Source organism: Myiozetetes cayanensis, unplaced genomic scaffold, assembly GCF_022539395.1.
Source record: "Myiozetetes cayanensis isolate MyiCay16 unplaced genomic scaffold, myiCay2020 scf2-11, whole genome shotgun sequence".
In the NCBI taxonomy this organism is placed as follows: domain Eukaryota; kingdom Metazoa; phylum Chordata; class Aves; order Passeriformes; family Tyrannidae; genus Myiozetetes; species Myiozetetes cayanensis.
In genome coordinates, this window is record NW_026087411.1 from 54881444 (window position 1) to 54907275 (window position 25832).

Consider the following 25832-nt stretch of genomic DNA (forward strand, 5'->3'; position numbering starts at 1 on the left):
TCCTCTATAGATTGTATAGGAAAGCTAGAAGAAGAAAGATGTCTGTCTTCTTTAATGTCAGAGGTGATGTGATGATGAAATACAGTCTCATTCCAACAGTTCACAGGCTCCAAGACATACATGAAATTGGTTGTGTTGCTGTTGGAGGACAAAATCTACACAGTTTCTTTTTTGTGTTTGTAAGCAGTGCTGCTGCTGCTAATAGGAGAGCAGAACGCTGGCTCAGTCAGAGTGACCTAGTCCATTTGTCAAAGTGCATGCTAGCTCTGCATTAGGACTTCTACTGTGAAGAAGAGGAACTGCTGCATTCACAGAAGGCTCTGTAACTGCATCTATTGCATAAGAAGTGCCATGAAATGCACTTCTAGAATAATTCAGAATATTTTCACTTGGCAAATGAAAATACCATTCCATCACAGTATTGTCTAGGTTGATTTTTTTCTGTAAAAGCAGCCAAGGTTTCACTGTGGGTCTCAGAAGCAGCTGATGTGGACATAGTTGGAAGAAACAAGCTGTATGGATTTTTTTCTCTCAGGGTTCTCATCTGCTGAGTTTTTACTGAAACGTAGCGGCCTTTGTTTCACTGACCAAATAACTGGGGTTGAGATAATTCCTATGGTTTTGACCCCTTCTATCTTAGACTCTTGATGCCACTATGGTGGTGAATGGGAGAATTCAGGTGAATTTCTCTTCATTCTGAAGATAAGTGTAGCAGGAAGTCTGAATTCCTGCAGGTCTGTCTGCATTAAGCCACATAGTTACTGGATTAAAGAAAGTATGTGTAATGTGTATATTCTTGGCTGTCTGCTTTTGGTCTAAAAATCAGCTTACCAAGAGTGAAAAATGATGCCAGTCAGCTGAGTGAAAGTTTAATGTGTTTCTACCATAGGTGAATTTGGCTTATTTTCTAAGTCTTCCTACTTTTTCTTGGGCATTTCAAAGCCACAGAAAGCCATAAAAATTGTCCAATTTTTATTCATATTAACATTAATGAAGTTTGATTCCTTCTGTCATTAAAAAAATCAGAGTAACTGCTCATGGTGAACATAGAGTGAGTGGATCCACAAAAAGAAAACAAACACAACTTGCAAGAAATTTTCAATATTTTCTTCTCACTTTTACAGATTACTTAATCTAAAGAGTCTGGATTCAGATAAATTCTTTCACATTGTGTACTGCACTGCCTGATTGCCAACATACAATAAATGATCTGCCAAAAGAAAAAATGCTCCAAGAGTTTTAAATCCTACAGTAACAACTGATGCATTGGGGAAAAAAACCTCAAAACCAAACATGCTAAAAACCAAACAACAAAAAACACCCAGATTCTAATTTATTTCTGTGGAGCACACTGAAAAAATAAATCTTAAAAAAAAATAATTCTTTAGGCCTCAGATGAAAATTGCACGAATCTATCTCTGTGTTGTTAATAATGCTTAACAGCCATCTTTAACATACAAATAAATATTTTAGCAGCACCTCACAAAATGATGCTCAGTCTTTAGGAGACAGTGATATCATAGAATTTGAGAAAACCTCAAAAGAAATCCTGGCTTTAATCCTGTGCTAATAATAGGCTCATTTACTACCTTATTTTTTCCCTTAATCTTTCTAAATGAAAAGTAAACGATATCTGATACTGTCAACATTTTCCCTAGTAAAGTCTGATCCAGCTCTTCTTGAAGTCAGTGGAAAGATTCCTGTTGACTCAGTGGAAGTGGCTTTGCTCCACAGGAACGGTTCCACTTGGCTCCTGCGCCTGACTAGTGAGGAACAGACAATCCAAGCATACTACCACCCTGGCTGTACAAGTGGGAGCCACACAATCTGCAGCCTTGAAACATTGCAACAGCACAGTTCTTTTCAGACCCTTTTCCACAATCCCTCTCCCTTCCTTTGATCTTTGCGTAGGTAGATACAATGGGAAACACAAAATTAATGCCTTTCATAGAAGAGCACACAAACATACAAACATACAAATAAACACTGAGTTTGGTTCTGTTCTCATTTGCACCCTTCTGACATGGTCCAGTGAAGTTAGTCCTGATTTATTTCAGCATAAATGAGATCAGAACTGAGACATGACCCTTGACATTATGATATTAGGAAAAACACACCTTAAAATACAACAAATTTGCTTTACACACAGTACAAGGAAAAATGTAACACAGGATTTCTTACCATTGTTTGGCTTATCGTTTCTATTAGTATCGGGCATGTTAGTGGTGACAGTGGGTGGTGTAGGAGTAGTAGCATTTACAGTAGCTGGTAATAAAGATGAGAAAGAGGTGAACTTGAATGAAATATGAATGTTAATAAGGTAAGACAAAATGGGAACAATGCATGACCATGTAAAATGAAACCATCTACACACAATGCCATAAATGTTAAATAAACACATTATTTTTTCTGCACAAAGTGATGAACAGATATGAACTGAGGCCCCAATCCTGCAACCTTCACTTCCACTGACTTCACTGGGAGTTTTGTCAGTGTAAAGTTTGCAAGATCAGTCCTGTACAGCTTTCATAAACTCAAAATCCTCTTATGAGGGCTTTAGATCGAAACAGCTGGGCAAAGACTAGAAATAAGTTTGAAGATGCATGCACTTACTGCCTGTTAAAAGAATCATTGTCCCTACTCAAAGACTGAATATGACAAACAAATGAGAAACAAAAACATTCATTTAGGATCTAATTAACTCCATTAAGCTCCAAACTAAAAACAGAACTGAAATCAGAGTTGGAATAGGTGAAGAATAATATATATTTTGAAAGTGTGACATAGGAGCTCAGCTATACTGTTCCCACCGACACCAACAGGAGTCACCCCAAACAATTCTGGAAACCAGCTGGACACTTTTCAAAATTAGAGGGAGGAGCCAAAACTGTGAATTTTCCCCACAGTAGACTGGGAGGGTATATGTGCTAAAGGAATTCAAAGGTCATGGCAATCAATTTTCAAATAATGATTTGGGAAATAATTTAATTTTGTCCAGGAACTCCCAGGGAATGCAGATCCACTCACTGACAGATTGACTTTTTTTCCTGAAAACTCTTGGTTAAAATCTGAAGGTTGGTATGGTAAAATCCCAAATGTTACGTGGCTTTGGATGATTTTGACCAAGAAACAACCTGGAAAGCTTAAACAATCGTATTTTGGACAAGAAATTGTATTTTTAAATGTTTTGTTATGTTGATTTACCTAAACTTCTGAGTCTGAAAGTCATAAATTCAAGTCATAACTTAGAGAGTAGGTTCATGTTCAGGTTTCAGTGAGACAAGACAATAAGGGAAAGAGAAGTTTCACACAGGAGCAAACAGGTTATAACTGGGAAAGTGAGCATATAAAGTGACACCCTGTAATATGAAAAAAGCTCTTCTCTCGTGAAACCTCAGAGCTATATTGTCTGAGAAACAAGTCATAAGGCTTCTAATAGATTGCATCTTCCAGTTAATGCTAGCATTTCCTAATGAATGAAAATATTTACTAAGCATAACAGAGAAAACAGCTTTCATCAGATGGTAGCAGATTTGGCATCCACAAACTTTTTTCCTGGTGTTATTGCACAGCACACAACAAACAAACGAAAAAGGAATCCAAACTTGCCTCTCAGTTTAGAGAAAGCTTGCAGTGTTGACAGAAATAAATATATTTTTAAGATTTTTGTTATTATTACAATAATGATGATGGCGCTGAATGGGGTAAATCTGACCTGGCATCTTATTCCAAACTGATGAACTGAACACAAGGGACACTTTACGAAACACTTCTTATAGAAGGAAAGAGTAGTACCTTGGTGAAAATACTCAGTCTTTATTGAATATATGATGGCCTAAGAAGTTAAGAGAGGCAAGTTTGAAATGTAGCACCTTTTATTAGGGCAATATCTTCTACTAGACAAGTTAATAAAGCTGGAAAAAAGGATAAAGCTTTCAGAAAAGCAGGTTTGTTTTGATGAAAGTGTGCCCATTTCTGCAGCCATATTAGCTGACGTAATGATAGTCTCTTCCTTTCATACTGTGCCACTGTGATGTAGGAAAACACTCAGAGCTCTTCCAAGAGAATATATGAAGTTATTTATATGGTGGCTTTATTACCCTTTACATATAAAAAGACTAATACTGAATAATTGAGGATACCTCATTTACCAAAGTATTTGAGTGGTAGTATTAGCACACTGTGCTTTATGCGTATGATGCCTGAAAATTACGGTTTGAAATCTGATTATGAACATTAACGGCATTTCACTTTCCCTGTGGAGATCAGTACACTATGCTTCAAGAACCTGAACCAAATTTACCTCAGGAAAATCTGGAAAAAGTACACTGAAGAATGACACAGATCCCTTACTGGCTTTCCAAGAAGAGTACATTTTCCCTTTTATATTTGACCTAATCTGCTTTACTTTTAATATTGGTTTTGAAAGAGTTCTCAGACTTCCTCTTCCTCTCTTATATTTTATTCTCTCCTGTCTCCTTCTTCCACCATTTGTTCAGAAAAGGGTTACACAGCTAGACATTTTTGGTGTAATTGCTGTTGTGATTAAAGTTTAACATTAAAGGCCAACATGTTATCAGGTTTGTGTTCATGAAGGTGTTGTGTAAATGGATTGATGTTGTTCATCTAAAGAACTTTTTACGGAACTTCAGCATCTAAGGAGAACAGAATTAATTAACCATCCTTGCATGTCCACTGCTTCACATGACATGGAAATCTTCAGTGTTCACCCACCCCTTGCATTCAGCTAAGCTGACCTTTAAAGACACCTAATAAATTCTTATATGTGGTGATTTTTACACTATTAAACCATCACTAAGTGTTGTAGTATGTGGTTCATTAACTAATAGCTACTGGATTCTGCAGTTTAATGTTGATTTTTTAACCTGCTAATCTCAATGTATCTAGCCTCAAAATAGCTTATTGAAAAAAAAACCTGAATAAGAGCCAGTTCCTTTATTTCCATCTGCTCATTTTTTATTTAGAGATGTACCCACTTCTTATACTGATTAATATTTTACTGTCAAAATGTGTAGGAGGAAAAGAGGTGGAGAAAGAAATGAAAACAGTCAATTAATTCAGTTTTGATATAATGGAGACTATTTGCAAAACGTATTATCAAGGGAGTGATCACATTTTTTCCACATACTGTACATACAGGACAACCACACATTTGATGAGACTAAAGAATTCCTTTCCTTGCTATTTTTTATTGCCACTCACCCTTTTAGAAACAATAATAAAAAAGAAATGGAATAAAAAACCTCAGGATTTCCCAAAGACGAAACTGTGAAAAGGACACGGACTTCTTACCTTGGCAAAGGCTTCCTAGGTTTGCACAACTGGTTGGTTCAATTGAAGAAGAGGGAATTAGATATGAGCCTTTAAAAGAAGAAAGTAAATAATTTAGAAAGGATTGGCTACTGGGCATAAAGTTGTCATGATATATGATAATATATGATATCATTCAGTGCAGTCCTCTTCCTAATTTCTCTCAGTGGCAAAACTGACACTGCCTCTAAGACTTCATGTGTTTTCATTTTCTGTTTCCACTGCAGGATCCTTGAAAACCCTGCTGACTTGCAAGTTACAGTCACTTGTGTATCCTCCCATGGTTTTCTTAGCTTTCACTAAATAACATCACATTAAAGGAATGCAGTTTGCATGAACTGTGTGAAATGAGTTTAAGCAAAGGTTCAGTATGGCCATAGGATTTATGCAATCTTTGTGAGTAACAACCCCTGCCTTGGACGAGAAACTACACTCTGCTACTGTAGCACGGGTTACCCACCACACAATTCTGAGTAATCTGCCCGTGACAGACACCAGCCAGATAAAAGGTAATTAAACTTGTTTCTCTGCCCAGGGCGTGGGTGTGATTAATATTCTGGTATGCATGATTTATAAACAGATAATGTTATAAGTCTGTATCTCTACAGAATTATTCATAACAACAACCATACACTTTGATGATCTAGAGGCAAAAACAGGACACGTAAGAATGGCTACAGAAAAAGACCTAGCACAACTGAATTAATTGCAGTTTGTGTATCCCAGAAGTTCAGCCGCGGATACAGCTGCTTTTGCACACTGTGTTGAAAATAATGGGACCATAGAACACTGCTAAAATGTGAACCTATAAGAGTGTTACCCTTTTGGCTTTTGCTTTACCACTTCAGAATCATATCAACTAAATGAGGTTGTCTCCTTCCATAAAATTAAACAGCCACCATCCATCAGCTTGTAAAGATGGCTAAGAAAGTATTTCCTGTGATGCAAGAACAAATGAAGCATGGACCCTTGATACAGAAATTCTATGATGCTCCAGATACCACTACATGCATTGCCCACAAATATAAGACAGAATTAAATATGTGATCCTCAACAAGTATTAAAGCTCAGCAATTTCTTTTTTAACAGTTTAAGAGACAGAGGTGAATTCACTCCCTTGGTATACTTCTTATGAACTCCTGAAAGGATGTTCTAAGTGAATGTATTACATCCTGCATGAGCTTTCTTCCCTCCCCACCCCCAAATTAAATTTGCTCATATTAAACAGTCAATATCAAAACCTACTCTAAGTTTAATCCCTGTTCTGTATCATGGAACAATAACCTGAGAGCTGTTTGGAAAATCTGCAGGCATTCATATTTTCTTCACTGAGTATTTAAAACAAGACTATGATTTTATTTGGTGAAACTAAAAAAAACCCCAATCCAACTTTACAAAACATTTAAATCAGAAGACTGTTGTATTGAATTTGCATGGCAATGGTTTGGCAGCAGGGAGGATAAAGGGGTGGTTCTGTGAGAGGCTGCAAGAAGCTTCCCCGATGTCCAATGGAGACAATGCCACCCCAGTCCAAAATTGGACCTGCCACCAGCCAAGGCCAAGTCCATCAGCAACAGTCATAGTGCCTCTGGGATAACAGACTTAAGAAGGGGAAAAGTTACAGCAAAACAGCAAGGCAGCCAAGAGGGGAGTGAGAATATGTGGGAACAAAACTCCACAGACACCAAGGTCAGTGAAAAAGGAGTGGGAGGAGGTGCTCCAGGTGCTGGAGCAGAGATTCCCCTGCAGTCCATGGTGCAGCTCGTGGTGAGGTAGGCTGTCTCCCTGCAGCCCATGCAGGCTCATGGTGGAACAGATATCCACCTGTAGACCATGGAGGACCCCATGCTGGAGTAGGTGGGTTCCTGAAGGAGGCTATGACCCCACAGGAAGCCCTTGCTAGAGCAGTCTTCTGGCAGGATCTGTGGACCCACAGAGATAGAAGCCCACTCTGAAGCAGATTTGCCAACAGGATTTGTGACTCCATGGACTTGTATTACAGGCACTTTATGTTGTATATCTCACTCCAAATGTCTAAGATTCAGACATCCGTGTCTGCCTGTCATGACTGACTTTCTTCACAGTCAGTGGAGAGGAACAAGTACTCCTACAGCAAAAAACTTCTGACTTCACTGAGACATCTTCTCTAGTATGAGATGCACTGACCTGTGGAATAGCCTTTTTGATTCAACTGTTCATAAACAGTACTGAGGGTAATTAGCTCTGCCTGAAAAATTGTCCAGCTGCCTAAGGCAGAAACATCCCACACTAAGTTAAATCTGACAGTGAAACTAAGAATTCCTTTGGCCTTCGGGAATGAAGGACTCGTATAAAATGGATATAAAACAAATGCAATTGCAGGCATGGACAGACATGCTGCCACACTGTCCTTAAACTGAGTAGATCATATCCTGCTATAGGTGTAGCCAATGCAGATTTGAAAATCAGAACCAGAAGTTGTTTAAATGCTCATCAATTTGCCTGCACTGAACTCTGAACTGGTGTTCAGCAGCAATACAGTGCTACCATTACCTAGGCTACTTGTTTTAAAATTAGTCCGGATACTCAGGCCATGTATGTATACCTTGAAATATAATCTGTGCAAAGGTATGGCAATAAAAACAGAATTCTGTCAAGTCCTACACAAACACCCCACCATGACTGCACAGCTGTGAAAACAGTCTGGGGAATAAACTAGTAAAAGGTAAAACTAGGAAAAGATTATCTGAAACGATTTGCCAGTCTTTTTATGCTCCATAAACCTACTTGTAAAAGCTTTGTCTGGAAAACCCTGAAAATAATACCCCTTGATAAACATAAGCACTATTCAGGCACAGATATGTTGAGATCATGGCTAAATGCTTGGTTTGCTTTTTTTTTTTAGAGTTACATGCTGCTTCCTGGTGAAGCATTATTGGAGTTGTGTGAAAACCTCTTTTCTGCATAAATCCTTTCATTGCTGTTAAATGAAGCCTGATCAGAGTCAGCTCCCAAATGTTAGTGGTTTATTCACGGTTGATAGTCTGACTCATCAACTCTCCTGTTGAAGGGTGGTTTTACAAAGAAGCTTTTACTCAAGGAGAAGAAGGGAAGAAAATTCTCACAATTTAATCTCTGGGATTAGTAACCATCTTTGAAATGGTATTGCATCCAGTATTTTCTTTTAGGAAATACTCTGGCTCAGGAAAGCCTTTATCACAGAGGGTGATTTAACATCTAAGAAAGAAGAAGACTGACTAATGAGTTAGTTTTCTCAAAGGCTGATTTAGAGGAAATAACAATGCTTATAGGTGGATGCATTTCAAGAGACTTATACAGACTTCTGGGCCTAAAGTAGGAACACTAATATACTTTTTCTAAAACAGTGCTCTGCTGGACACTGTCATCCCAAGGAATAAAGCTGTGCAATGAAACTAAGTCTACTGTTTCTATGACCACAGCTGTGATATTACATTTGTGTCACAGGGACTGTACAGTCTTTAATAGAAAGAAGAACAAGACCCCTACTTCAGTCAAAATTAAATGAGAGTGCAGCTTCTACAGAGGTCTTGGTAGGTTGTTTGGTAAAAGTGTTATGGTAGTCATCATGGTATAACAGTGTAAGAGAAGTAAGATTTTCTGTAAAGTTATTCTCTATGAGATCAGTTCATACTCATGAAATAGAAACAATTTCTTGTCCGGAACGCCTTTATCAGTCATAGTCAGATCAGTCTCTTCTTTGTTCTGGTTGAAGGCTGAAAGTACCCAGTTGCTTGTGGTTTTATAGAAGTGTTGCTTAACTTTTTTTAGCAGAGGCACGCTGAGATCTGTCTCAGTGGGTCTAACTGTGATTGTGTGTCACGCTTTCATTTGAGAAAAATAAAGCAAGCAAGATAGCTTTTTTAGCCACCTTAAGCCCTCATGAGCTACTGAATACAGAAACTAGCATGTCTTAATGGTGCCAGCTTCTGTTCTAAACCAAGGACTCTCTTAGTGCTGACAGATGCTCTGTCAGGAGATGTTTATATTGACACTACTTAAACTGTGTTTAAACCAGTAAGTAATAAAATGTCAGAGAAGCAAGAAGGTAAAATTGGAGAGGACATTAGATGCGAAGTGACCCTACGTTGTTTAGAAAGAAGCAATATCTGTAACCGTTTGCTTTGATTTTTTTGCTTTTGTTTTTATCAACATGTATTCATTATTATTGGAGAGCTCAAACTCTGTGGCACAGAGTTTGATAGCAGCTGATTTTTACAAGCATCATATATATATGTGTATAGGCTGTTCCTGGCCATCGTTCAGATTTTCCACTATGCATTTTATAATTATCTAAATATCTCCAAAGCTATTAAGCAAAACATTTTTTAAAATTATTATTGTTATTATTATTATTTTATTCATTACTTATTGGTTATTATTATTTTTCTTCCAAAGTGACAAAGAGTTTTCAGCTTTGATTTTTTTTTCATCCCAGTAGAAAACTGTGAACCAGCTTTAAAAACATAGACATTTACAAAAGTTACACCTGGACACTTGCAAGAATCAAGTGTCTGAGCCATGAAATGAGAACAGGTTGGACAATGTACTGAATTTATTTCTAGAGTAATCTACAGGAAAAAAGACCTTCAGTAATTACCAATTAAAAGAAGGACTGATAATATATCATCGGGGAGACAAAATCTGATGATTTTGCTCTAAAACTCTTCCTTCCTGTATGCCTCCTCTAATTCAATATTTTCTTCTACTTTCCTGTCTCATATGAATTGTTGTTTTGTCACTGATTTTGTTGGCTCTGTACACGCAGCACAAGCCTACCAAGCACTCCCCTGGCTAATCAAAGGGTGAAAGGGCAGGTACAAAAATATTTAGTAATTAGTTAACATACTTTTTTTTTTTCTCCAGAGACCACTGTAATCTTACTTGGGGTTAGCAGGTAGTTGCAGTTATCCCCCTTTTGTATGAGCCAATAAGGAGTGTTTAGGAAAAACTTTCATCTGCAGATCATTTAAAGCAGCAACTCAATATACTTAGGGGACTTGTTCTTTTCCTTTAAGGAATCAACTCTATATCCTTTCAAAGACTCTGTGTATGGTAAGAGTTGAGTTAAAGTCTAAGAAAGGCAAGACCTAGCTATTTTACTTTCACAGGAAAGCTCTCATTTTTTTCCATCTTGGTATATGATCAGCACAATGTAGAAGTGTGGGGGGAAAATAAGCAAAAAAGTTTTGGCAAGGCGTACTCACCACAACTCAAATTGTTTTCTGCTTTCAGTGCTGAAGTTGGAATACTCCAGAATTCATTTTCCCAGTCTACAATGTTTCCTTTCACATCGCAGCTGAGGTTGGCCAGTGTTTGTGCATTCATGGTGAAATTCCAGAGGCGGAAGTTGTAAATGTCTCCATTTAGAGAGCTCATTTCATTGCTGTTAGAGCCCAGCACCAGCCTCCCGTTTCCAGGGATAACTTTGTCAAAGATACCTGGACAGTACACTCTATGATAGGTGCTTTTGGCATATATACCTATAGTCCCTGAGAACCTGTCCCATACAACACAGAGCTGTTGAAAGGTTTCCGTGAAAAACTCTGCATTTCGGGGCAATGCCTTCTCAAGGATGCACTGTGTGCCTGAGATGGTCAGAAAATGGCCTTTTGTAGTCTTCCCAAAGCTGAAGAATTCTGTCGACAATGCATCAGTGTAAGAGAAAACCTTCCAGTCGTCGTTATCATCACTGTTGCCTTTGGTTGCTTCAAAGCACAGCGTAAACTGGCTCAGATCTGGCACTGAGACAGTCTCTGCCACAGACACAGGATCGATGTCGGGAACCTGGGGAATGATGACTTTCTGATTCCTCAGAGACACAGCGACTAGAAACAAGAGCAGATGAGTAAATTAACAAAAAAAAATTTCATCGTATAGAAACATAGGCAGACTGGCAGTGGGATTTAAAGTAAGATTCATTAAATCAAACATTCATCAGGTGGTTTTTATCACTGTAATACATTAATAGCACACACCAAGGAGAATTAGACTTAGCAGTGCACTCTGCTAAAAATATGCAGAGATCCTTTCAATGGCACAGAAAATGCTGTTAACAGCTAAAACCCCCTATGCTGCATTAAGAGCAATATTAGGACATATTACTTACTAACTTCCAATTCTGTTTCAGCTCACTTTATAAAAATTACTACTCATTCATCGACTAAGGATGCATTAGGCAATAGACTAAACCAGTTATCTGAAAAAAACCAGTATGACTTGCATTAAGATACACTATTTTAATTACTTGTCTGCATGACTGTATTACACCAGTGAAGTTCAGGCCTTGCTTCTTTTAATTATCTCAGTATAAGAAAGCTGCCACTACATTCCTTGGCAAACTGAAGCCTTTTGTTCCTGAATTCACCTAATGGCTTTCTGCAAAGCATTAGGCATCTTCTCATTTTGTCCCCAGCAGCTTTCTTGTTGAACACTGCAATCGTGTGTTCATGAATATTCATATCCAAGCTGTTCACTGTTTGTTATCAGTTGGGTCAGCAGTTTTGGATTTTGCACAAGTATCTAGAAATGTCTAGTCCTCCTGTGAATTATGTGCTGTTGTAAAGATATTTAGACATGGGCAGAATTGCTGTCTCTAATTGTTATTAAGTATTCTCACTTGCATGGACTAAATGGCAGTCACCAAATGTGAGAAAAGGTATCTCATGACATATGGTTTTTCTCCATGAGTACATTAATGACAATTCTGTTCACTCTATTTTGGAGATCATTAGTTTTCAAAACCAAATGTCAATATGCTCAGTTTTATATTTATGGTAGCAAAATTCTTCTAGCAAATTTCTCCACAGAATTAAGTTTCAGGCTATCAGACATGCAGTCAAGAATGCAGCAGCTCCCGGTTTTACTTCTGGCTCCACAGTTCTTTGTCAGAGTATATCTTCTCTCACACATTTTCACAGCATGTATGCTGGAAGCGAAACTCTGTTGCTGCACCTGAAGGATAACTGCCACAGTAGTGAATTTCTAGTCTCCTCTGGGATTTTTCAGTGATGTCACAACTCTTCATTACTACAACTTTTGTCTTCTCAGAATGTAATATAAACCTTTTTAATATGAGAGGGTGAGACAGGAGGGAAGGGTGACTGTCATATCGTAGTTGGGAAAAGATGCAGTTATATGGGGTATAAGGATTCTGTGTTGTCTGTGGTACTGCAAGTTCCTTTTGCCAACCAAGACACAGCTGCTTGCAAAGACTGAGCTCTAAACTACCATATTTGGATATACATAAGGACATAATTTGACCAAGATATTACATAGTAAAAGAACATAAAGCATTGACGCACTGTCCGCCAACCCAGCAACTGCAGAATGAGAGGGAAGAGAGAAAAATACTGGGCTTTTATAGTTACTGGATTTACTTCATAGATTTATTTTTCTTCCCAAGGGAAAAAGTATGTTGTAACAATTTTATAGATAGAAAATGTGTTCAACTCTCCATTGAAAACAGGGGCACTTTTTTAGTGGGGTAATTATACTGTAAGCTCCTTTACATAACATGGAAAGTGATCCAGAAGAAGTATAAGGATTCAAGACTTGGAAAATAAGAAAGCTTATTCATATGAGTGTTATCCAGCCTGTGTTAGGGTGGTCAGGAAAGCTGTGGACCGTCTGGTCACATTTAAACAGTATAGAAAGAGAAATAAACAGGGAGCACATTGCTCCCATACTGAAGAAATGTCCTCAACTCTGCTGTATGAAAGGGCAAAACTGAAAAGTATTTTGTCCACATGAAGAAAACAGAATCCTGTGTAAATCTCTTTCCTGATTGCAGTTGCACACTCAGTCATCACGCTGATGAATTTCAGATGTTAGTACTGCTTATTATTATTATTATACACATATTCTTGAAATATTCATCCAAGTGTTTATACTACTTTCAGAATGATGTGAAATTGTTTCTCTTAGGAAGATAACTGGATTAGAATGGGCATGTGTTTTTCTGACATATTGCTATTTTCTCATGAAGAATGTACAAAAAACTTTACTTGCATCTCACTATCTCACATCTCATATCCCCCTTTATGCAGAAGCAAGCCAGGAGTCCCTAGAGTGTATTTTACCATCCCTTGCAGGAAAAACTGATTTCCTGTCAGCTGATGGGCTTTTCAGCATGGTTCAGTGCTTGACTGGTACCTTCATCTGCCCTGTCACTGATGCTGGAAGAAATGTGTCAACTTCAATGAGGTCTGCAAAACTCTACCTACCAAGTGCCTGTTTGAGAGTGTTTTGTTACTACCTCAGTGAATTGTGCTTTTAACCCAGGCTATTGCAGTACTACTCAACTGTATACTAATTTGACATTGTCTCAAGCATTTCTGTACTAGCAGCCATCTCTTGGCTCTCCGTCCTCCCCTTTTGGCAACTGAGTGACTTTTACTGACTAGTGGAGCTATTACTTATGCAGTTAACTGTTATTAGAAAATTATTTACCATGCCAGCTCTTCAGCTGGTGTAAATAGACATAATTCCCCTAAGACTGGCAAAGCTGTATTTGTTTACTGGAGCTGAGGATATGTTGGTGTGTTGCAGTAGGTCACAATCATGAAAATCAACATTTGTGTGGGCAGCCAACTTGCTATGGACGACAGAACACACTTTGCAAAACTCAGTTTGAAACTTGTTTGTTCTTACCTAAAACTGAGCAGTCACAGAAAAGCCGCTCTATTCCCTATGTACTTCCTTCCCAAAACTCACTGACATCTGCCATGAGGATGAGTTGTAATTTCACTGTATGTGTGTGTCGATGTCCTATTGTCCACATGCTTTTATAACTTGAAAAGAAAGTGGTACATCATAATACCTTTACCAAGCCCATTTTCTGTATCCATTTCCAGGTTAGATGTCACTATGATCTTTGACTGTAACTATCTTCAGAAACTAACATAATTGCACAACTGTGGGCAATAAGTAGAATATAGTTTTAATTTGCCCTAGAAGCATGTGGCCAGCTCTCCCAGCACCCACGGTCAAAATCAAGATTTCAGGTGAAAGTTACACATTTGGAGTAATGAAACCAAATTCACTGGCCTCAGTCTAGATGCTTAACACAAAGCCTTAACACAAACCTTCTGAACTAATACATATGAAACATTTAAATACAAGTTACTGGTGAAGGTCTCCGACACTTTTACTCACACTGGGCAATAGCCTTCTTTTTCAAAATAAAAGGATTTCCAAGACCATTTAATGGTGCTATCCATGAACAGAAGGCACTATCCAACATGGTATGGAGGTAATATTTTTGCTTTCATTAAAATATGTTACATGTAGGTATATATGCACAAAGAGCTCTCTATGTCTGTGGACCTTTCCTCTCTCCACCATTAAACATAGCTGAATCTTTCCATTCCAATTGTAAGTCATCCTATCCTTACAGTGATAATTAAACTAAAATAAATATTCAAAAATTAAAGAGGAATAAAGAAATAAATCATTTTGCATAATCTGACTGCAAATAATTTTTTTATGATCCACTTGATTTTACAACTTCTTACAACACAGCAAGAGTTGCTATTTTCAAATAGAGAAACCTTTCAGAGAATTTCCACTTTCAGAACAAAACAGGTGCTCCTAGAATTATTACTACATTCATTTTGTCAGCATGAAAGGACCTCAGTAGAAAGAGGTATTTTCAGGTCCTCTGTGATGTTACCTTTTTAAGAACTGCACACGAATTTTGCTGTCATAATCAGGCCTATTTGTGTTTTATCATTCCTGGGGGTTGCTATCTTAATTATTTTAAAATATATGATGTGTAATAAATATTTTAATAATAATCACAAGGAAGATGTGCTTGTGACTGAGGAGAGGACTGCCAAGCCTCCCTGCTCTGTGTTTTTAAGGCAGCTAGCCAACCAGCAGAACATAAGTGTGCTACAATAATGTAAACGCTCAATGCAATACTAGTGTTCAGTTTAAAGTGTACAACTTCTACAAAAATAAAGTCTACTGGGAGAATGCAACTGGAAACTAAAACCCTTAAGTGAAATGAACAGTGAGCCATATATGGAGGTCTGTCAGTGACCATCCTAATGCCCTCCATTTTCTCCCTGCTCTTTACCATCATGAAACTTCTAATTAACACTTTAAATACAAAAAACAAACATCATTCAGAAGCTATTTGTACCCTTATCTTCCAGGAGAAAATGCAGGAGTGTCTTGCTTTTTGCAGTTTTAGGCTTTTTAAAACTTTTAAGAGCAATGTTATGTATCTAAGGAAGGGAAAGAAATGTCAAGGAACTGGAAAAAAGGTAGCTATTTTGCAATGTCAGTTCATTCCTGGAGGTTTGTTCCAGAGACTGGATGAACTCTGAGAGGTTCTACTTTCTGCACAAACTCCTCCTTACCACTGGTCATTTCAGTGGGTCGGAGGTCTGGGCTGGTCTTGTTTCTGTCTCAGCTAATTTTCCTGATCGCTGCAGGTATGCTGACCTGAAGGACAGACATCCTGCTTTCAAATCTGCCAGCAACAACTGATAGAGGCAGGAACCGTTAGGCCTAAAGTCTCTGCACGTGAAAAGTTTTTCTAACACATTTTCTGTCATGTGCCAGAATAAAATAATTTTGATTCAAAGAAAAACAAATTAGTTACAAAAACATACAAGAGAATCCTGCAGCCTGTATCCTGCAGTCCCCCATCCTTTCCCTTCTCATGGAGGGCTTGATTCCTTTGGGAAATGTCATTCTAATCCTTATAGGATATTTCCTTCTAACATCTATAAAGGGATGAAACGCTTTGGTTTTACTTACTTCGTACATAACTGGCATTAAAACCTTTCTTTTGGATACTGAAGTCACTTTTAAATGACACAATCATTTCATTTCCAGTAGAGTTATAGGATAATCCTTTGGCAGTGATGCCACAAAGGTTCATTGGGCTTTCTCCATTGTCTAATGTCAGTGAATCATAAATGCAGCCTGGAGCTTCTTCAATGTCAAAATCAATAAATGTTAGCTGTATGATAAATCCATGAGGTGCTCGGATGATCCACTTGCATGCTTGACTGTTGGGATAGTCACTGGGGAAGCATGGGGAAGTGAAAACTCCAGAGGGGTCAGTTAGCACGATCCTACAGTCATAGCATCCATAAGCTGACAATAAAAACAGAGAAGGCTGGAGGTCAGGCATAAAGTAACTTAAAAGACAAGTAATCATCAACACAATAAGTAAATGTATTTCTATATAGAAAAACATAAACAGAGATGGGAGAAAGAAAGGCAGGAAAAGGCCTTGTTTCTAGTGGGCAAAATGCTGGAGGAATAGTACAGGAAAAGAATATTTTATATAAGAAATCTTACAGCAAATAAACATAAATTATACTGCTAAATATTAATTTGTGCACAATATATATTTGCCATGTATATTGCTCTGATAAAGGCAAAGTGAATGCAATCTTTTTTAATTCAGAAAGGCAAATTCTGAGACTGCAACTTCAAGAAAGATGACTGATATAATTTACATTTTTTGGCTGCTGGTCTGATGCACCAGCAGCTCTATGCCATGCTACTGTTTCCAGAGAAGTGACCCTGGAAAGAGACACAGGAGACGGGTTGAGGAGCAGCAGAAGTGGCAGTTCCTGAAGATTAGTCATCTGCATTTCCAGCTAATACCCTTCACCTAAAAGGGTAGCAGTGAGCTACTGGCTTTTGAACCAACAGCAAATCACTATGTTCTTCCCATGCTGACTCAGCTCCATTGACATGCCTGTGATAGTCAGGCTTTAAGAAATTCTTTTCCTGTTCCTCATACTCCTTTGCTCACCTGCTGTGCTCATCCACAAGAACTGCAAGCCCAGTTAGTCCCCAGGGTTGCATTCCTTGTTTGGTTTACATTTGCTCATTTATCATATATTTAGTTAGCATAATGTATGATACAATTACCATAAACTTCCTGCTGCTAAAATCTGTAACAGTTTGCCAAAGTATCACTGAATAAACTAGGTGTGAACTGAATATCACCAATAGGTAACCTAAGAAAGTATTTGTCACATTTATGCTGAATTACTTTGCTAATATTCCATCAAGCCAAAGTCCTGCATCAAGTACTACAAGTACGAAAAAAACAGGACAGTGTGAATATGCATTATTAGATGTCCAAACTAAAAAAAAAAACTAAAAAAGTTTGTCAAGTGCAAACTTCACATGGAGCAACTATAAAATAGCAATAAATGCAACTAACTTGTCCAAGAGTCCCTGATGTTTCTTACCACTGCCTGGGGTCTGATATTTTTCAGTCACAATTAAATGTTGTTTGGCCTAAGCAAATAGAACCCAACCCTGTGAAGTGACATGCTGAAAAAAGCAGTTTACATCTGCAGATAGAATTGGGTAGTGCATTTTACAGTTTTTAAAATTATTATTTGCAAAACACAAATCATATGACCGCAAAGAGGTAAAGAAACTGTTCATTATTTGGGCTTTCAAAGCCAGATGCAGTCTGGTTACATTAGAAAAGTTCAGTGGGATCCTTCTTTGTTCAAATGAGAAAAAAGGATTGTCTGAAACATTTGCAGGTAGCTTTGAGAAGAAGTAGTGCTCCTGGTACCGGAAAACGATCTGTGTAGTATAAACAGAAGCCTATTCACTCTGAATTTCTCTGCAAATCTTTACAGTTAGAGGACTATGCTCACCTGCACTGCAGCCCTGGTGTTCCATTTATTAACCAGAGAGGGAATATTTACTTATTAGTATGGTGACTCTATATCCTGCAGTTGTACAAACAGATGATGGCTTCATTTAGTGGTTTTTGCACAGATAGGTATAACTTTCAGAGAACCACCCTAGATTTAAAGGAGGAGGAACAGGAAAAGCATGCTCTATGGCACAAGCCACTGCAGGCAGTCTCCTAGTCCAGGGCTAGTAAGCCTTTACAGGGCAGAGCAGCTGTAAGACAGCTCTGGCTGGATCCGCCTCCCGCTGGAAGGCTCACTGATTCACGCTCCTGCCTTCCTTATTGCTAGGATGAGAGCTCAGAGGGGCTGAGCATTTGGCAGCATGCCTCACTCACTCTCCTACTCGTTCCTGCCAGAGAAACAAATGTCACAGTCATGGGCAGTTGAGAGCTTTCCCTGAGCACTCAGATGGACCTGGGGTTCAGGGACTAAGCTGTTAAGTGATGTAAACACATTTAGGAACATGGGTGTTAATGTACACTCATTCATTCTTGGACATCTAATGTAATTTTAAGGCATTATAAAACATTGCTGAACCAGATAAAATATGCTACTTGTCAGTAAAAGTGTTGTTCTCTTATCAGTAGAATATTACATTCAACCTGAGACTGGAAAAGTCAAATTTGTCCATCAGAAAGAAAACTGATGTTCCTTGTCTTTATTAATTCAATTGATCATCAACAGCCAAAACAGGACTCATCTTTTCTATTCATCTCTCCCTTGAGTTTTTATCGTTTCAAGGCTGTGTAAAAAAAAAAAAGTCAGTACACATAAGAAAAAATACTTTTATCCCTTCTGTCACTGCAAATATTAAACCAAAAATGTTATTTCTTTTATTTTTTTAATAATTTAATTTTTGCAGTAATGTATTCTCATTTTATTACATCCATACAGTTTTGTTGGTTTTACGGAACTAATGTAAAAAAACCCAGAGCCTAAATTTAGGTAGGAAAATAAGTGCTCAAAACTTTGCATACACATAAGAAGAAGATTTGGTAAGCAAAATAGTTTACTTTTTTTGAAGTGGGTTGGCTCCATTTTGGCATAGTAGCTATTCTGTCCATGACTGCAATTTGAAGGAGAAATATCCTGTTTTCATGCAAATGTCCACAGTAGTAAGTAAAAAGAAAAGAAAACAAACAACAAAACTATATATAAACAGAATGGTTTTGAATGGAACTTTTTGCACAGCTTCTCATGAGGCAGTTATTTTTCTATAAACATCACCTATTTTACTCATTAAAGAGAAAAATTGCTGTGGCAACCTTAGGCTGTCAGCCAAAGCTGACAGATATTTTGCAATCCCATTGGCCCAGAGCAGTTCTGAACTATGGAGACTGAATACTTGTTGCAATACACACCACAAACATTTCCACAAGCAATCCAAGATATTTATTGATTTTAATGCGAACAAATTTAGGTATGATATTCCTGGTCAGGAACCCCACATAAGCAGAATCTGCTGACCTGTAATTTTTACCACCATAGACCACAGGAAATTCACTCTCTAAATATATTTTATACAAATATATTTATACAAGGCCTTTCTCTCCACCACCCCCCCCCACCCCGGGATTCTTCCCCAAACCAAAATGAGCACCTCTTTAGATAGTGAAATCAAGCACTTAATTTCAACATTTTGTAAACTGAAAGTTACACTTCTTTTTTTCTGCATCATACTCATACTTCCTATAACAAAAGAATAATTAAGTTTTTAGTGTGACACTTCAACACTAGACTAAAAAAGGAAATAATTAAAATCTTCTGGAGTAACTTAGAGCTTTCACCAAAGTTATCAAAGCAACTCACAGATGTCAATTGCCTTCAGAAGGAGCATTAACTATAGTGAAAATGGTATGCAGATAACGGGACAAAAATGGCAAAACTTTCCATAGATTTTGGGTTCCTCAAAGAAGAAACGAAACTATTGATTTTTCTTAACTACTTAGTATGTGTACAGGGTTTTATATGTTCAAAGCACACTATCAAAGCACACTTGAAACTGCAGCTTGGAGAGCACTCTGCCAATCTGGCCCACTGTAGAAAATCAAAAAATGAGTATTTAATGGCCAATGGAAAATTTTGGTCACAGCAATTTGGCCATCTTTGATAAGAACTTGTCAGTAAAGGCAGGGATAGAATCCCATTCTCATTGTTGCCAGTGTTCCTAACCATGCAAACATTCTCTGTTCTATGAGTCTCCTGTCGATTTTACCTATATACCTTTTAATTTCTGTGAAGGGGAAAGTACCTAATACTAGTCTGAATCATCTGAAGCCTGCCCTAAAACTAAGGGGCTAAGTGAAACAGTATGTGATGCATTAAAGATTGCACCATACCAACAGACATGTACACTCAAACCTCATACCTTATGAAAAAAATTAATTGACCATCTTGTTCTGTCTACTGATTTTGCCTCTTTATAGAATCCTAGCACAGAATTCCACCATTTGAACTCATGAAGACACCTGTAAACACTGAAATGCACAATTTGAAAGCAACTTTCATGAGCCAGTTGTGGGCAGCTGAAGCAACAATCAAACACAGAGCTACAATGCTTAACTGCAGATTTAGGAAGGAAACATTCTTTATATAACCTTATCCCATATGTTCATACTTCTCTCTTTTTTTTTTTTTAAATTTTTTCTTAAATGACTAACACATTCCTCCACACTTTCCTCCAAAATTTGTGTCATATTTTCCTCCAGTTTCCAACACTTCTCTACTTCTCTCCTTCCCCCCCAAACCTATCTTTCACCTTATTATGTTCTGCACTTCTTTATCAGGCATGAGTTTTGACTCCTACCTCTCCACCTGCTTTCATTTCTGCACTTATCCAAGCTTGGAGAAGTGCTGGACAACAAGTTTTGTTTGGCCAAGAATTTTTATAAGAGCGCAAAAGCAATCCAGCTTGGGACACTCTCAATTTCAGCCCTAAAGACCTAAATTTTGTGACTGTTAGGATCAAAAGAAAACAGTGTCTCTGGGGAAAAAAGTCTGCAGTTGAAAATTGTGCATTATCCAGTTTGTTTTCAAACTGAGTTATACCTTGCATTGGGTCTTCCTTTTTCCAGCTGTGGGATGCAGCATTTTCCACCTGACAGAAGTGTAAATGACTACATATGTGTAGGCAGTGGCACAGGATACCAATGATAGCCTGTGTGGGTGGAATTAGCACTACTTTTTTAATACATTAAAAGGTTCCTTCATAAAACAGAGTGCTGTTGGATTTCATTTTGTCATGAAAATTAAATTTACTTCTCTCTGAGGTGATACAATTTTCACATGAAAATATCCTAAAATAAATCTATGTAGCTCTGGAATTGAATTTTCAGAAAACAAACCAAAACATTTTATGCTAACTCTAGTCATATTTAAGTGGACAACAAAATCTCCCTTGCCTGACAGAATTAGGCCAATCCTAAACCACAGAAAATCTTAGCTAGAGTACCCAGTACTTTAGACATAAAAAGCAGTAAAGAATTAACTATAATTTGCTTTCATGTTGACATGTGAGACCTTTTAAGCACTTTACACGCACTTGAAAAGACAGCACTTTTTTTGTGATGGTGATTTGAACTAACTAGGAGAGAAGCACAGCCAGGTGGCATGACAGAGGCACTTGTAACTGTGTGGTGATGGCCAGAATAGAAAAATCGTACAATCATTTTCTGCTGACAGCAAGAAAAAAAATCTATTTTGATGAACATTAGGTGGAAAAAAATTTTGCTTTGTAATAAGCAATTAATTGTCAGGTTTCTTTTTCTGTTTCAAGGATGTCGTAACACAAATATGGCCAAACATTAGGTTAGATGTATTTATGACTGCAAATAGATGGGTGAATGAGGTCAGAACGGGCACACCTGCAGACAAGCAAGAGGAAGGGCCAAACCACCAAGATGTGGGTGGGCTGGAATGGCTACAGAACAAACAAACCTGTGTTATTCCAAAGAGACACAAACACCAAATTCAGAAAAGCTATCATATGGCAAAGGCTTCCACAGTAGCTTATCTTCACTTTAAAATTCATTTTGATGTAAAGGGGATCTGCAGATCTACAAAAATATCTATGCTCAAAGTGCGAGCGTATGATTTGCAAAGAAATGTCCCATCATTCACTCTGAACATAAAGTAATGCTCTGTTCTGCTTACTCACTTGTAAGTTAGTTATGAGAGATGACGCAGACAATTTTTATGCAAAACATGAAGCCTAGCACTCTTCTGGAGCCTCTGCAGACCAAACTATGTACTCTGCTCTCTGTGTAACCCACACTTTGACTGAGTTCAGTCTGAGAAAGTGCAAATGAGGAGATATGACAGGTTTACTTTTGCTTCTATATTCGCTATCCAAATTGTAGAAGCTGTTTAATCTCCCAAAAATATCTTTATTCTACTACAGTATGCTGATAAAAATTAATACATACCAAACATAATGTAATGTTAGCATGTATTGTAATCCTCAAATTAAACAGACAATCCTAATTCTATTTAAACATCCAGATTTAAAAAATAAAATAAAGTATTATCTCTGCAATAAACAGAAGGAAAGTAAGACTCTCATCCTGATGTGTACAAAAGTTTGTCCCTACATGTACAATGTTACAGGGCTGAGGTCTACTGTTTGGAAGCATCACTATGTCCCCTGATTTGTAATCATCATATGGTACAATTTCTACTTCAGCATTTCTACTAAGTGTGCGCAGCTCTAAGTTTCCAAAAGTCTTGAGCAAACCCTAGAATCTCACAGATACGATTTGAATTTAAGCATGGACTTAAAATTCAGCAACTGTTTAAAGTCCTCTCCCGCACAATGGTGCCTTTGAGTCCTGTATTTGAAGCTTTACAGTCGTGTCTTCAGCCTTGCAGCCCCCTCAAGGCCAAACGGGAGGGCATGACTCTGTAACTGCTGCCGTCTGAAAACCACAGGGGAGGCACTGCATGCAGCCGAGCAGGGAAAAAGGCTGTGCCATCTTATCTACTTCTGATCATTTTATTTTCCTTTTAATGAAAGGAGTAATAACTGCACCAACACAGGCAAACACCCATTTGGGGAGCGAGATCCACTCTCAAACACACATGATGAGTATGGAAAGCTGGTAAACGTGTGAATAAATAATGATGACTGAATTTGGGGGAGGCAGAGGTTGATCTTTTATATCATACTGTAATGAAATAGTTCCTTCCAGACTTTAAATTTCCTTCTCAAATTACTTTCCACCTCAAGACCAGGAAATACAAAGTATAGTATGTAGAATTTCTAATAGGATAAACATTACAAGTTTCTCTGTGAAATCACCTGCATAAACTCATCAGTAATATAACCATCATAATTTATAAAATAAAATTTTATAAGCTTTATGCAAGTAAAACTTTACATTATTTTCCTGCAACACATAATCAAATGTATTTTGCACAGCATAAGTACAATAAAGTAGTAATTAGGAAGACTCTTTTGCATTTGTGTTGTTCTTTGTTTGCAAATGTGACTTTTTTTGTTGATTGGTAAGAAAACACTATTTTAAGCGCTATTAAAAACTCAGTTCAGACTCTCATTCTGCATCATTCCCATTGCATCATCTTCACAGTACTTCTTGTACCCAGCAAGAATTTAAAGCCTCCATATTCCTGACTGGAAATAGCACATAACCCTGGCAGAGTCTTTTATAATTCAATGAAAGACAAGATTGTGCTCTCACAAAATAATTCAACAATTGGGGTTTGGCCACTGAATCCAGGAGACAAAGAGAGCACTATGCCCTGGCCAGTCCTATCAGCTTGCCTCACATCATCTTTTGCTGATGCATTATGTCCTGCAACATATGCTTTAAATGGCTGAACGAGTTGGTGCACCTAAGAATAATGAAATGGTAGGAAAAAAAAATCTCCTCAAAGGCTAATATAGAGACTTATTTGAAAGTGTAACTGTTCTCTATGAAATCACTTATTATTCCTGCTTCCTGTTGCTCTAGCCCTTATTACTTATCAGTTTATTAGCAAATTAAATTTGTCATCACATGTAATTAGAACTGATTATTTTCTCTCTTTTGTAGGACAAGAACAAAGCACTTAATTAATTAAATTGTATGTGGCAAATTGAAAACTGATAAAAGACAATATTTTCTCAAATGAAACCATTCCCAGCATGCAACCTGATACAACTATCCTCGTTTTTATAACTCTGTGCACCTGAGGCACAGCATGAACTGGCCTCTGAGGCAGAGAACAACCCTGGGCATATCTCATTTACTGGAGTAGAAGTGGACATTGCATGTGTGGAGAAGGGGAAGAAGCCATGTGAGGCAGAGCACAAGGCTCTGTCTTGTGTATCTTACGTAGCAGCAAACAGAGCAGTTGTCGTTAGTTTTGATGTTGAATTATTACACTGAAATCTGGGAGAAACAGGTGGTATTGCATCCTGTTTCTAACATGATAATCAAAATTATCTTTCAGGATACACGTGAGGTCAGTAACAGTGATAATGTACCAAAAAAAAATCAGGAAGAGCAAAGCTTAATTTTCAAATCAGGTTAAGATTAGAAGAGCAGAAGTGAGAGTAGTAAATTACTGACTCAGGAAGCATTTACCAAGAACATACGCAGTCGCCACCTACTACTAAACCCAGCAGCAATCTTTTCACTAAAAACAAGACGGCAGAAGCTGGTCTGCACTTCCTCTTGAAACAACTGTATAATACGGTGCTACACCGAAAGAGATTATGTTATTTATTTTCTCATAAATAAATATAGAAACCAGAGCTTGATTATTAATCCTGTTTGTAAGGGGAACAGGTGGACTGGAACTTTACACTGATTGAGGGTGTACCGTGTGCATTCAGGACATTTCAGGGAACTCATCTCTTGACTCCTCAAGCATCCTATCAAGTCATCAAAGGAGTTACCCAAGTATTGACATTATCAGCACTTGTTGCACACTGGATCTCCAAAACTTTATGATAGTACTGGAAAGGTAAGAGCTGATGCTCTTCACTCTCACAGAGTGGGATGCTAGCACAATATGGAGACCGTTAGAGATTCATTGTGCTTCCAGATGTTCTATGCTGTGCCCAGGCCCCATCTTATGCTGGAATTTGGTAGATATTTATTTCTGGAGGGTTATTATAGCCCTAAAAAGGCTCTGACCCCTCTTGATCACTCTAGCACAGATATCCTATCCCCTGACAGCAAGAGTTTTATCACAGCAGTGACTCCAGCAGGTTTTGATTGATCTGGGAAATTGAGGGAACCAGCCACAATAGAAGAAAATACACTCAGAGCCAGGGTGGGGGCCCTGCACTGCCTGTTTCCCCTTAGTTGTTTGGTTTTGTGCCAATGAAAATGGAAGTGGAAACAAACACACTGACTAGGTAAATCTGCCCTGACCCATATGAGTGGAGTTCACACTGTAGACAAAGTTATGGATTTCCCCCAGAGGGAGGGGGTAATGTGAAAATCCTGTGTTACACCCATTGTAACTTAAGAATATTTTCATTGGCATTCCTGTGATAATCTTATAAAAATAACAGAATTGACTTGCTGATTTTGGCCTGAGTTGGATTTTTTTTCCACAAAGTAACAGCAGTCTGGGACAAAGAGTGGTATTGACAGTTCAGTTTAGATAGGTTAAAAAAGTATTAACTAGTATGTATATAGTTGAATACAATAAACACATAAACTAACATGCATGCCAGTAAAGAGAAAATTAAATTAGGGAAAGGATAGGATGGGAACAGGTGAGGTGTTTTTTGAAAGGTTAATGCATGTAACAGGGTTTTCAATCTTGAGATCTACATGT

The 25832-nt window shown here is 37.8% G+C and overlaps 1 protein-coding gene across 4 annotated transcripts in view; it reads right to left on the reverse strand.

Moving 5' to 3' along the window:
• ADGRG6 (adhesion G protein-coupled receptor G6) overlaps positions 1–25832 on the reverse strand; it is a 105468-nt gene that overhangs the window by 49294 nt on the left and 30342 nt on the right. For 3 of the 4 annotated variants that reach the window (XM_050316841.1, XM_050316843.1, XM_050316844.1), the window contains exons 3-6: positions 16120–16461; positions 10557–11177; positions 5314–5382; positions 2182–2265 (exon numbers count right to left, since the gene is read on the reverse strand). In XM_050316841.1, coding sequence (XP_050172798.1) covers positions 2182–2265; positions 5314–5382; positions 10557–11177; positions 16120–16461 — 1116 coding nt within the window. The remainder of the gene's footprint in view (positions 1–2181; positions 2266–5313; positions 5383–10556; positions 11178–16119; positions 16462–25832) is intronic. The other variant, XM_050316842.1, reaches the window with a different exon arrangement.